Source organism: Blennius ocellaris (genome assembly GCF_963422515.1).
Source record: "Blennius ocellaris genome assembly, chromosome: 18".
In the NCBI taxonomy this organism is placed as follows: Eukaryota; Metazoa; Chordata; class Actinopteri; order Blenniiformes; family Blenniidae; genus Blennius; species Blennius ocellaris.
Genome location: NC_137667.1, coordinates 16,410,300 through 16,422,972, shown reverse-complemented (window position 1 = coordinate 16,422,972; position 12,673 = coordinate 16,410,300). Strand labels below are relative to the sequence as shown.

The 12,673-nt window shown below is 43.1% G+C and overlaps 2 protein-coding genes across 5 annotated transcripts in view; one reads left to right on the top strand and one right to left on the bottom strand.

The window, feature by feature from the left end:
- eya4 (EYA transcriptional coactivator and phosphatase 4) overlaps positions 1 to 4,032 on the bottom strand; it is a 41,379-nt gene extending 37,347 nt beyond the window's left edge. For all 4 annotated transcript variants that reach the window (XM_080513781.1, XM_080513785.1, XM_080513784.1 and 1 more), the window contains exons 1-2: positions 3,685 to 4,032; positions 94 to 163 (exon numbers count right to left, since the gene is read on the bottom strand). In XM_080513781.1, coding sequence (XP_080369907.1) covers positions 94 to 126 — 33 coding nt within the window. In that variant the 5' untranslated portion in view covers positions 127 to 163; positions 3,685 to 4,032. The remainder of the gene's footprint in view (positions 1 to 93; positions 164 to 3,684) is intronic.
- A 7,054-nt stretch (positions 4,033 to 11,086) lies between these two features.
- LOC308143719 (zinc-binding protein A33-like) overlaps positions 11,087 to 12,673 on the top strand; it is a 2,632-nt gene continuing 1,045 nt past the window's right edge. Inside the window, exons 1-6 of the mRNA XM_080514618.1 lie at positions 11,087 to 11,657; positions 11,749 to 11,844; positions 11,921 to 12,151; positions 12,252 to 12,274; positions 12,355 to 12,473; positions 12,589 to 12,673. The exon at positions 12,589 to 12,673 is cut by the window's right edge and continues 1,045 nt beyond it. Of these exons, the coding sequence (XP_080370744.1) occupies positions 11,256 to 11,657; positions 11,749 to 11,844; positions 11,921 to 12,151; positions 12,252 to 12,274; positions 12,355 to 12,473; positions 12,589 to 12,673 (956 nt within the window). The 5' untranslated portion in view covers positions 11,087 to 11,255. The remainder of the gene's footprint in view (positions 11,658 to 11,748; positions 11,845 to 11,920; positions 12,152 to 12,251; positions 12,275 to 12,354; positions 12,474 to 12,588) is intronic.

The window sequence follows — 12,673 nt, the reverse complement described above, 5'->3', positions numbered from 1 at the left end:
CACTACAAGGTAAGACACACACACACACACACACACACACGCACACGCACTCACACACACACACTTGCATACATACAGTAGCCTTTAACTCACCATCTGTTCGTTGGGGTCCTGTGAGGCCTCCATCGCTTCTTTGGCTGTGATGCACCAAACAGTTAAGAGGCTGCAAGGAGGAAATAGATTTTGTTATCAATATATACATATATAAGCTATTATTTATCTAATTTATGCACATGACCCCCTGTCAACTTCAACCAAATCTTTGTTTTTGTTTGTTTTTTTGCTTTTTCTTTTAATCTGTTTTAATTTTTTTTTTTTTACATCTGCTGGTGAGGCCTTCTGTCAGTGTGTTTATGTGTGAGCAACAAGAGAATGAGGAGCGAAGCGGCAGCGTTAACTTCAGCATATCATCTTCAGCTGAGGGTGAAGCGGAGAGATAATTGCAGAAGTAAATATCAACAATGAAAAGGGAGATGTGTAAAAGGATACGGCCGCTTGGCTGCCCTGTGGACCACAGACACAGTGGCTGGCTCGCGCACGAAGACAGTGACTGACCCTATTAATACGAGACAGGAGACAGGATGGCGCAGGGGTTTGGAAGCGACGGGGAGGCCGAGCTGATTGTCGAAAACTGAAGACGTCGCGACGGCCAAGACAGACAGAAATTGCATTCTGCTATCGTCTTTTTTGTTGTTGTTGTATTTTTTTTTTTTGTTTTGTTTTGTTTTGTTGTCGCTGTCACACAGAGAGTGACAGTGACAACAAAAGGCTGGCAGAAAACAATGGGAAAACAACGCCACTGTGCCCAAAGAACGGCACAGAATGTCTCCTCGCCGCTAGATTGTGTAGAGGGTGGCAGAAAAGTTTGACAGCCGAACAAAAGGGGAGGAGGCACAGACAAGAACTCGCATGCGAACACAATGGTCTCTCCCCGTCATGAGATCTGCAGTTCCCAGCAGTCGTGGTAATAAGTGCCCCTTTAACCATGTAGATGATGAATTGTTATTTCATATTTGGCACGAATTTGTTCGGCCTCTCTTCAGCTGAAGTAAACATATTTTTCTGCACCTCGCATGTTGAGCCAAAGTGCGACTTGCTGGCATTTGTGCACAATGTAAACATGTTCGGGTAAACAAATGCATCATGAGTGGGTACGTATGTGGGTATGGTTGGACTGACACAGAAGAGTCATTTAAGAGAGCAGTTAGCAGCCATCGGGATCATAAATTACCATCTGAAAACACAAGTTGGTTCAAAAACGGCCTTTTGAACAGAGATCAGCCATGAAGTAGACCAATGTCTGCCTCTGTGTGTGTGTGTGTGTGTGTGTGTGTGTGTGTATGTGTGTGTGTGTGTGTGTGTGTGTGTGTTTTCTGGCTCGGTCCTTTAAACTAACTGGCATCCTTTTAATTTTTCATAGCGCTCAGCTTCTCCTCGCCTGAAACCGAAGACAATAATGCGTCTCTCAGGTGAATTGATTTGTGCCCAAACCTCCCTCATGGCCTCCCTCACATCCCCTCCTTCACACACACACCTCTCTCTCTCTCTCTCTCTCTCTCTCTCTCTCTCTCTCTCTCTCTCTCCTGCTCTCTCACCTTTGTGGAGGACATGATCGGCCTAATGTTGCACAGTTTCACTCGTAAATTCATGATTTTTTACTGAATGATCATGGATTCAGTAAAAAAAAAAAAGTGTCTATTAATTTATTACATTGTGATGTAAAGTAAGCAATATATACATATATATTTTTTCCTACCAAATGTGTTACTTTGAAATAATAATCAGTCACTCATATGAAGTGTCATAATGTTGTAATGTTCAATGTCGAAACGTATTCTTGTTTAAGAACCGTGCTGAAGGCCTGCATGTGTGTCCCAGCACACATGAACTGCATGGCCCTGGAACCACCCAGTAGTTACCTGACACTTAACAGGGAATCAATAATGCCTGCCATTTCCTTCTGCGTCCCCGAAGAGAGAATTATATTTCTCAGTATAGCTATTGACAGCGACATAAGAAACACATATGGGATGGCGGAGGAGGATTAGAAAGTGGAGTGCACGGCTGCGCACTGCGGTAATTTCACGCCGTGCAAGCTGAAGAGAGAAAGAGTGTTGGGCAAACCGCAGACTGGAGAAGCGAAGGAGAAAAATCACACAGCCTATTAAATCCGACTCAAATTCCTTTGACTGCAAAAAAAAAAGAGTGTTTTTAAGCAACAAGTTGATCTTAAGAACTGCTACTGAACCATTTCCTCATTTTGTCTTATATATCTACAAAAATGACATTCATAAGGGAACACGCACGCACACACGCACAACCTATTTTTGCTGTGCGCATAACTTCACGGTATTACGTAAAACATTTTGCGGCGTGCGCATTTACGGGAATATTGCAGGGAACATGTGAGTGTATCAATAAAGATATGTTTTAAGAGGGAAAATTCAATAATAATAATAATAATAATTATTATTATTATTATTATTATTATCATCATCAATATTATTGTTATTATCATTGTTATTATTATTATTATTAATAACAATAATAATAATTGGCGCACGAACATATATATAAAATGCATCAGGCCTTTTGCAGTCCAAACGCACAAATAAATTAAAATAAAATAAAATAAAAAATTTAAATGGTAAAATACTAAAATAGCGTGACTTAAAATTAATTATTGGGTTAAAAAAACTGGGAAGCGCAAACGTCTCAAATAAATCAAGTAATATTTATTTAAAACAAAAAAAAACCATTTATTTAATCCACACATAATTCAAATTTCTGTGTTTTCTCTGTTTGACTCCATAATTTCCAGAAACAATAAATCTCATCTCTTCCGTCCACGCCTCGCGCATTCATGCTCGTTGGTTAAGTATGAGCTCTTAATGGGAAATATAATCTGTGTGGATTACGGTGCAGGAGGTCCTATCAGATTTTGAGTCGGTGTATAACTTGTCATGAGGGGCAGGCCAATAGCCAGGGGCCATTCAAGCCCTGAGAGTCCGGTCGTGGTATAAGATTCCCATTTCCTACATATCAAATATAAACACAAACTCCACGTGGGATGAGAAGTGAGATGAGAAAAAAAAAAAAAAACCGTGGAGGAAGAGGACAGAGCTCAGACTGAAGACCCTCCAAAAGTTGAAAAAAAAACAACAACAAAACAATACAAAGGTAAAGACAAAAGTGTGAAGGAACACCAGATGTGACATCCTTTTTATTTGATCATGTTGAAATAAGTAGGAGAAAACGTTTCATAGCTCAGATTTTAGGTGGATCCCTGTCATTTTAACCTCAGCTTGTTTAAAAAAAAAAAAAAAAAAAAAAAAAAAACAACCTCAGAGGAAATATCAATATGTGGACGCAAACTCTCTATGATGGTGAAAATGTCATGCATCCTTCTAACTTTTTAATGGGCAAGTATTTATTTATATTACAGTAATTTACTTCACATGTCCACGGTGTGCAAATAGTCAAACATGAAAAAGCAACTCTCCATAATTCTCTTTCAACCACAAAATAAACTGTGCTTGACTGTTTTTTTGTTTGTTTTGTTTTTACTTTTGTGCAACTGAACCAAAGTTCTAATCTGTGACTGGCACCAATAAAAAAAAAAAAAACGTGAAATCAGACTGAAGAGGGGTTAAAAAACAAACAAACAAATGAATCAAGACCAACCTGAGTCCAAATTAATGTGGCTTGAGAAAGTAAGCAGCTCCCAGATTCCTCCCCCACCCCTTCACTTCTTGGAAGCGCTCATCGCCGGGACGCGGAGCGGAGCGGTCGGTCGCTGCGCACAGCTCTCCCTGCCGTCTGCAGCCTGTCACTGACTGGGGAGGGAGGGGGGGGTGGGGTCGACGCACTTCAGCCACTGCTGGCCATGGCCGGCCAAGAGTCCCCGCACCAAGTCACGCGCACGGGACACAAAGTCACGGACCAGACCCTTAACACGCGTCCCGGGGGTCGGGCTCGCTGACGGGGCCCTTCACTTCCGCGGCAAACAACATTATTTTCAGTGCGCGTCCAAGTTTGAGACCCGCAAGGAGGCGTGAGACGTGACTGAGCGCGTCGCCGCTGCGCATGCGTCCAGCTGCCATGCGGACAGTGTTGGGCGAGGGTCCAAAGGAGTAATGGGGTTCAGGGGGATGGGGTGTGGAGTGTGTGGGATGGGGGGGTGGGGTGGGGGGTTACCAGGATGAGTTCTTATTAATAGTTTGGCCCAAATGACGTGCTCACAGTTTTATATATCCCAACTGAGCAAAAACAGCATGCACACTCTGAGCACTATCTATCTATCTATCTATCTATCTATCTATCTATCTATCTATCTATCTATCTATCTATCTATCTATCTATCTATCTATCTATGGATATCAAATGTATTTGTGTACCACTTTTAGTAAAAAAAAAAAAAAAAATGCAGCACAGTGTTTTACAGTGTAAAATCAGAAATAAAAACCCCAGAGTGATACCCACCCCTAACCCTGAATTGAATTGAATTGTATTGAATTGAATTTAACTGAGTTGAATTGAATTGAATGGGGACCTATTGTGGTTTAAATTGTATGTTGAGGTGTGTTAATGATTGTATTAATGACCTGGTCAATGATTTCAATAATCACCAACTTTTCAAACGATCAAAACATCATCTTCAATAACTAAATTGACAAATATGTTTATTCATAAGAACAAATGACCATGATAATAGTCCTGTTAAAATAAGCTACACATAATCGCCATCCTCACCTTTGCTTTTGTACAAACTATGAGAAGAATATTTAAAAACTAAACATTGAGCCTGAACTTAGTATATCTATAGATACAAACACAATTGTGCACAAATAGCTCTTACACCTACAAGTCCTGATCTTTTGTGTGATATTCATGTCAAAACAACTTGCCCATCATCAGTTATTCTAAGATATAATATATCTAAAATGTGAAATAATTTTGTAACACGATCATGAAGATAAAAGTGAAGGATTAGGCTGCATGGCAGAAACAGACTTTGATGAAACTAACTAGTTAAGACATATATGATCTTAAATTTTGCGATAATATGACTTTACGTCAGATGTAAAGTCATATTACATGGCTAACACGATCAAGTCTACCAGACACAGTCTGGACATAGACAAAAACGAGTGTGTTTACACTGCAGCAGTGGACACAGGGTCAACGATATAGTTAGTATGCCGGGCCATGGGAGGGCGCTGTTGCTTGATTTTGTAATGCAACCACACAGACATATGTGCAAAGAAGAATACGCTCTAAACATGAAGAAAATGGAGGAGGGAGGGATGAGCGGCGTGAAAGAAACGTTCCACCTTTGCAGATACAGTGCATCCGCACACTGGTGTCGTGTAAACGAACCCACTGAAAGTGAAGAAAGTTTAGCACACATTAATATGTGGTATGGGTGAAAGCTAAAACGCAAATCGCACAAACAAGCAGAAGAAAGTGTGATGACTGCAGAGAGGAATGAGGAATGATTATGACGATAAAAGTGAGAAAACATAGCGGAGACGTACACCAAAGTGACAAATATAACCCAGCAGAGCTCGTATGAATAACGTGAGAGTGATCTGACAGCACAGCTTCACAGACACTCTGGGAAAGATGACAGATTTGGCCACGGCGGGTTGTTTATTTGAAATATTGAATGTTTGTTATGGCTTATGGATTCTGTGGCTGTTGGATCCCTCCGGCCTCGGTTCAGCGCTCTTTTACCATGCTGTCATTTCATTTGAGGTCATGATGTCAGCAACTCCTCCGACTTAGAAACCCTGCTATCTGTCGCTCGCGCGCGGACACACACACACACACACACACACACACACACACACGCACGCACGCACGCACGCACACACACACTCACACACACACACGCACACACACACACACACACACACACACAGTCTCCTACTGTATATGTATATCCCGAAGTTTGTTGAGTGACTTGAAACCTTGTAAAGTTTGCTTGGTTTCAGTTTTGTACTTAGTGCAGTCGGAATCCACGTTGATTGGCAGTTGAGGAGAGAAGCGTTCAGCTTCTGGTGATTTACATCTGACAAACTGAAAAGAAGATTCCCTTTTCTTTGCTCGACTGTCCGCGGACACCGAGAATAACATTATTGAGAGTTACGCATCCTGACCTGTGATCCAGAGAGGCTACGCCGCCTCACCACAAAGCGTTTGACTCACTTATCAGATGGAAGTGGACAGGATAAGCACTGCAAAGCCATGTGATGCCATGCGTAGTAGGCATGACCTCACATGATGACTGATGTGTGTGTGTTTTGGCTCCGAATAGGGAGGGTCAAATTCAAACTCTTGGCATTGGCCTCTCGACTGGCATGGCAGGCGGTAGCCTGACGCTGGACAAGAGAAAGAAGCAAGAAAAACAATCACTGTATTCACTGACCACAGACTGACGATTAGAAAGCGGCACTTTCAATGGACATAGATGGGGTTTTTTTTTTAGAAGAAACTGATGGTGGCGACCAAGGAGATGATCGTCATTATCACGACCTGTCCATCTAATGTCCTCTTTGAAGGTAAAAGATCACAAAAAACAGTGCGCTGTAGGAGTTGATAGTGAGCTTAAAATAAGTTTATTCAATAGTGTTTTGACCACGCAACTGGCAAAGTAGCTTTAATCACTGAGAGTGGTACAGATTGCATTGCCCCTGTGACAAAACGATGCAGCAGTAGCAGTAATACATGACGAGAAGAGGGTAGAACTCTCCCAACACCGATTCATTCATTCATACAGGACAGGTCGCCAGACCAACACAGGACAAACACAGCGATAAACAGACACAGGAAAATGTGTTGAAAAACACTCATCCAAGCAATGCAGGCTCTCATAAGAAACTGAACTGTCCATAGCAGAGACCCCTCGACGTCAGAGCGGTGTGGGAGGGGGGGGGGGGTGCTTGTTTTTATTTTTGCTTGACGCCGTCGGGAGGAACGAGGCCTACCTGCAGCGCCCGGGTGCCTCTCTGCAGAGTCGGGTCGGAACCTTGCTGCTAAGTGATTGACACATTCTGGCAGAATAAATTAAAACCTCAAGCTGTGACACAGACCAAAATAGCAGGAAGCGGTCTGTGACCTGCCGTCTCTAGTGCCACATGTCAGTGAGCTTAAAAAACTTGGCAGGACATTCTGCACAAAGGAAGCACGTACAGGTGGTTGTGTGTTTCTCTCTTTGTCTGTGTGTGAGTGTGTGTGTGTGTGTGTGTACGTGTGTGTGTGTGTGTGTGTGTGTGTGTGTGTGTGTGTGTGTGTGTGTGTGTGTGTGTGTGTGTGTGTGTGTGTGTGTGTGTGTGTGTGTGTGTGTGTGTGTGTGTGTGTGTGTGTTTGTTTGCCCGGTTAATTCAACAGGTGGTGTTCAGGCGGAGAATACCTCGTTTGCACGTATTTTTTACAAAATGAGCAAAAACTAATTGCAGCTTTTTTAATTACACTGAAAGCACTTTGGAATTTGAAGGCAGTGGCAGATGGATCTATTTTTCTGGCCAGCTGTTCTCTGGAGGGTGATGCTGGGGTGGGGGGGCTAAGCCCCAAGATGTTTAGTGGCATCGGACTGCGAGTTCGTTTGCCAAGTCACAGAGCTCCCGGTTCTTGCCAAGCAGGAGGGTGGAGGGGTGGGGTGGTGGGGTGGGGTGGGTGAGAGAAAATGCCATTTAGCTGGCTGGTATTTATAGATATGTGAGGAACTTGTGCTCAGGCCGGGCCGAGGTGCTGACGACGTAAAACGAGAGGACGATTCCAGAAGTCGGGTGTCAGGGCACACAGATAAAAATACCCGGTGAAAGATGGGCCTGGTCATTAGTGGTGCAGTGTGGCATGTGACATGGCAGCATTTCAGAGGTGATTTATGATTATTACTACAGCTAACCTATACCTCTCTTTTTTCCTGCCCCCACCCTTCATCTCAAATTGGTTAGCCAAATGGAATGGGGTTTATTTCAAGCACTGAGAGCTCAAGAAAAAAAAAAAGAAGAAGAAGAAGAAGAAGAAAAAAGAAGAAGTAAGGGGCATCTTAGACTTTGGCGAAGTGCCACAGATTTCGGTTTCTAACTTTAACGTTAGACTAAAAAATAACAACATTAAATGAATATTCTTTTGATAATTAGTGGTTTGTGAGGTTGATAGAGAGGATTACGTTTCCCTGTTTCTATAAACAGTGCAAAGCTGTGGCAGTTACGCCGATGAAATGACTGGAAAATATCAATCAATCCTTGAATGTTGGAAGAAGACGCGGGGTGAGCTCACCGCAGGTCGCTGCTGTCACTAATTGCCACCTCAAGCTGCCACAGAGAGGAACAAAGGAAACATTTGGCACATCGTAAATTCCTGTAATGTTCTGTTGTAGAGCCCATGCTCCAGTTACAGCTTTCTTCTTTTTTTTTTATATAATCTTTACTAGTGTCCAGCAACAAAAAGAGGACTGAAATAGTAAAAGAAGTATTATTTAAAGGTTTATGCAGATGCACTGGTCAGAAAAAGTTTGAAAAACTGCTCTTGCGGTGTCCTATAAGTTGCCCTGTATTTCAATTCATGATGTGTAACATTGACTTGAACATGAAATTTATTTCACACTTGTTTTCTTCTCCTTACTTTTAATGGTACGGCACAGTTTTCAGTGGATTCCTTTCCAGGCTCTGGTCCCTTAAGGCAGACGCTGGAACACACACTGCGTCTTTACTGACTGAGATCAACTGTGTGTGAGAGAAGTGGAGGGGAGCGATGGAAAGAGCCAGAGAGTGTGAGATTTTGTCCCACATTTAGAGTCCCGAGAGACTTTCTCACTTGTGTGAAATCGTAGTGTGTTTCATGTGGAAGTGTGTGCGTGTGTGTGCGTGTGTGTGTGTGTGTGTGCTCTGTGTGCATCGGGGTTTTTGGGGAGGGGTATCGGGCCGGCAAAATTAGTTTACCATCAGCTGTGCTCTTGCTCTCGGCTCACTCCGGCGTTTCTTCCAGTTCTCCCCACCTAATGGTGGCTCAGGACGGTTTTACTGCTCCACCCTGGGGAGGCTACTGTGGCCAGATCCAGAACACTTGGCTTTATGTCGATTGAATGTTTTATGGTTATGGACATAATATTTAAGTGTAGGAACAGTTACACGAAAATCCACCCCCACACTGCCAGCTCCGGCCATAATAATTCCGCTGGCTGAGGAAAGGTAAGTGGTTAAAGTTATGTAACCGAACACACACCGCGCAGCGTTTCCTCAGTGAGAAACGCAGATAACCCCATCAGTCCGACAAACACTGATGACGGGGGGGGGGGGGGGTTAACATCTAAAAATGAATACACACAATCTTTTGGAGCTGGGAATACAATTATGACAATACCACCTGTGTCATGGCGAGACAAACATTTAAATATTACTTATACTCCATCTGTATGCGAAAAATAAAAAGAAGGTACAGAGAAACTGAACTGGCAGCATGGCGGTGTGTGCTGTCATGTTAAAGCAGTTAGTATCTGATAGCTATAACTGCAGCGGTCAAGGGGCAAATCACTTGCGATTTTCACTGCTGAGAATCTGATGTATGTAGCTTATGTGTGTGCGCTTTATGTGAATGCCCGGCTAAAGGAGAAAGTGTTGGGAGTGAGAGGGCGTACTGCGAGTAAAAAGGGATTGGGTGTAGAATGATCTTATAGGAATTGTGCATATAACAGTAATTTAGTTCCATGCACTACTTTCATTTTAATTTGGTACCAACAACTAGGAGACCAGTACTTGCATGTCTTTGTCAAAAGCTATGCTTTTTTTTTTTTTTTAGCATAGGCCTTCATGTGTGTAATTCAGATGAAGAATATTCTGCAAACAAATCGTCAAATGTTATTTTGCCAGGGACGGCATAACAGACCACTTGAAGCGTTTTGGGTGCTCTTATCTCTTCTTTTTGATTTGGTTATTTAGTATTTTACACTCACTAAAATGAAGAATGCTATATGGGGAGGTCAAGAAAAGCTATCCATTAGCCTTGGCAGTGAACATATCAGCACATCAGTAGCAGCTGTTCTCGCTTGGCTAACCTCACATGTTCACCTTGCAGATCGTTGGAGTTCCTCCACAGCTGTCATACCTGCCAAGCTTACATTCCATGCTACTGTTTGACACAACGTCCGCATACCCCGGGTGTGTGGTGGGATGTGCGGATCGCCAGGGACAGTATAAAATATTAATACTAATGTTTTCCATTAAAGCACAGAGCAGTTGAAACCTTATTTGCTTTTTTTTTTTAACTTAATCCATTTGGGGAAATCCCTTAATTTCCCCGCATTGATCAAAATCAGCCATCACTGATGACTGTAAAAGACTACATTTGATTGAATGATTGATTGATTTATGAGATGCAACACGTGTTCATGCGGATATGTGTGTAAAGACTTGGGAGGGATTATAATATGAGCAGACCCATGATGTTCACCGCTGTATGGGCACGTATCAAATAATATCAATTACAAACACTCACATCGTCAGACTGAGGTTCACTTTGAGGGAAATGCTGAGGAAGGTCCACCAGTCGGCTCTCTTCAGTTTTCCTTCAAGTTTTTCTAAGCAAATCAGGTGCAAAGTTGCTTGAACAACTCTGGTTGACTGTGGCGCTACCCGACAGTGAGATGCCCCATCCATGGCGGCGATGCTGGTTTCAGCATGAATGATGCGTCAGGCTGGTCACATGATGAAGACCGACACGTCATCGAATGTGAGATGAGGCTCTGAGGAAGACCGCGGAACCAGTCGAAACTTGTCAGTCAGATAAAAACTTCCTTCACTACTTTGTCTGCGGAAAAGAAACAATGATGTCACTGGCAGTACTTTGTCATTTCTTCCCAAAAGATTAATCCCACAACATCTGTAAACAATTTGTGAAGCTTTAGTTTGTGTAAGAAACAAGTCAAACCAGTATGGTTGTGTCCTTCCTCATTCTTTGGCGAGAACAGTTGAGCATGTTAGTGCCTACAAAGAGCAACGTGTAGAAACAAGAGCACCTCCCATTTTATACAGAGAAACAAGATGACGGAAGAGATACGAGGCCCGAACCCACTGCTGCTCAACTCATGTGTACATGTTTTTAATGGAAAGTGTGGAAGATGAAGACGAAGTCTTGTTTTTGAATGCTGCTTTTGATTTTTTGAAACTCTCCAGACCTGTACGGATCGACGACGAGAGACTTTGAACCTGTGAAGGTGAGCGTGGCTGGGTGAGCAGGCGAAATCTCACAAAATGGCCTCAAAACCATTCCAGTCTGAAGAGGACTGCACGTGCCCCGTGTGCCGGGAATTATTCGCGGAGCCTGTCGTCCTGCTGTGCGGCCACAGCTTTTGTACCTCCTGCCTCGAGGACTGGTGGGAACGGAGCAGGATCCAGACGTGCCCTGTCTGCAAGGAAGTGTTTCCGATGTCTCGGCCACCTCGGAATCTGGCGCTGCGAAACTTGTCTGACACCTTGAGACGAGCGAAGAGTCAGGCAGCATCGGAGTCTAAAGAGCTTTGCAGCCTTCACGGTGAGACATTCAAACTCTTCTGCCAGGATGACGAACGGCCCATCTGTTTGATTTGTAGAGATTCAAGGGAACATAAGAAGCACAACTGCATCCCTTTCAGTGAAGCTGCAGAGGAACACAGGGTAATATATGTATTTTAGTTTGATCTTGTCCAACATTTGAGGGGATAATGAACCGACAGATGAGGTATAAATGATTGACTGCTATTTGTAGGTTAAACTCAAGGTTGGGCTGATGTATCTGAAGACTAGTCTGGGGTCATCTGTACGGGAAAAAACCCGCTGTGAAGGAATGGGCCGCCACATCGAGGTGAGGCTTGTTCTTAATGATAAACGAGACAGCAAAAGGTTCATCCATTACTTGTACGTTGACTGCATTTTCTCAGTTCCAGGCTCAGCAGACTGAGCAGAGCATCAGGGAGGAGTTTCGGAAGATTCACCAGTGGCTGCATGCGGATGAAGCTGAAAGAATCGATGCGCTGAGGAAAGAGGTGGCGTTCAAAGGCCAAGTGATGAAAACCAAGATTGGAAAATGGAGTGCGGAGATCATCTCAATCACAGAAAAAGTCCAAACCATTGAGAAGGAGATTAAAACGGAGGACACATTACTTATGCAGGTAATCATTGAGGATCTTGGTGTTTAAAGGACATCTTTTGTGCATATTTGGCTAAATTAAATGCATTGATTTACTTTTCCTGTCTCTTTTTATTTTGTAGAACATTAAATCTACTATGCAGAGGTAAGCTTATAAACTGTTTTGTGTATTTTAATTATATATAAAGTCTACCTTTTCAATATGAAAAACTGCGTTATCTTCAGTTTGAAGCACACATCACCAGACGAGGAAGACCTCTCAGGGGCCCTGATCGAACAGGCCAAACACTTCGGGAACCTGCAGTTCTCCATCTGGAAAAAGATGTCAACAAATGTAGAATACAGTAAGCGACGACGCACGCGTCTCTCCTCGTTTTTAAATTTCATCCACAATGTGGCTCACAGGTCGCAATATACAGGTTTGACTCTTATTGGTCTTATTGTCGTATTTCTCTGTAGCTCCTGTGATCCTGGACCCCAACACTGCCAGCTCTGATTTGAACGTCTCCACCCACTTGACTTGTATAACTAAAAGCAAAAAGCT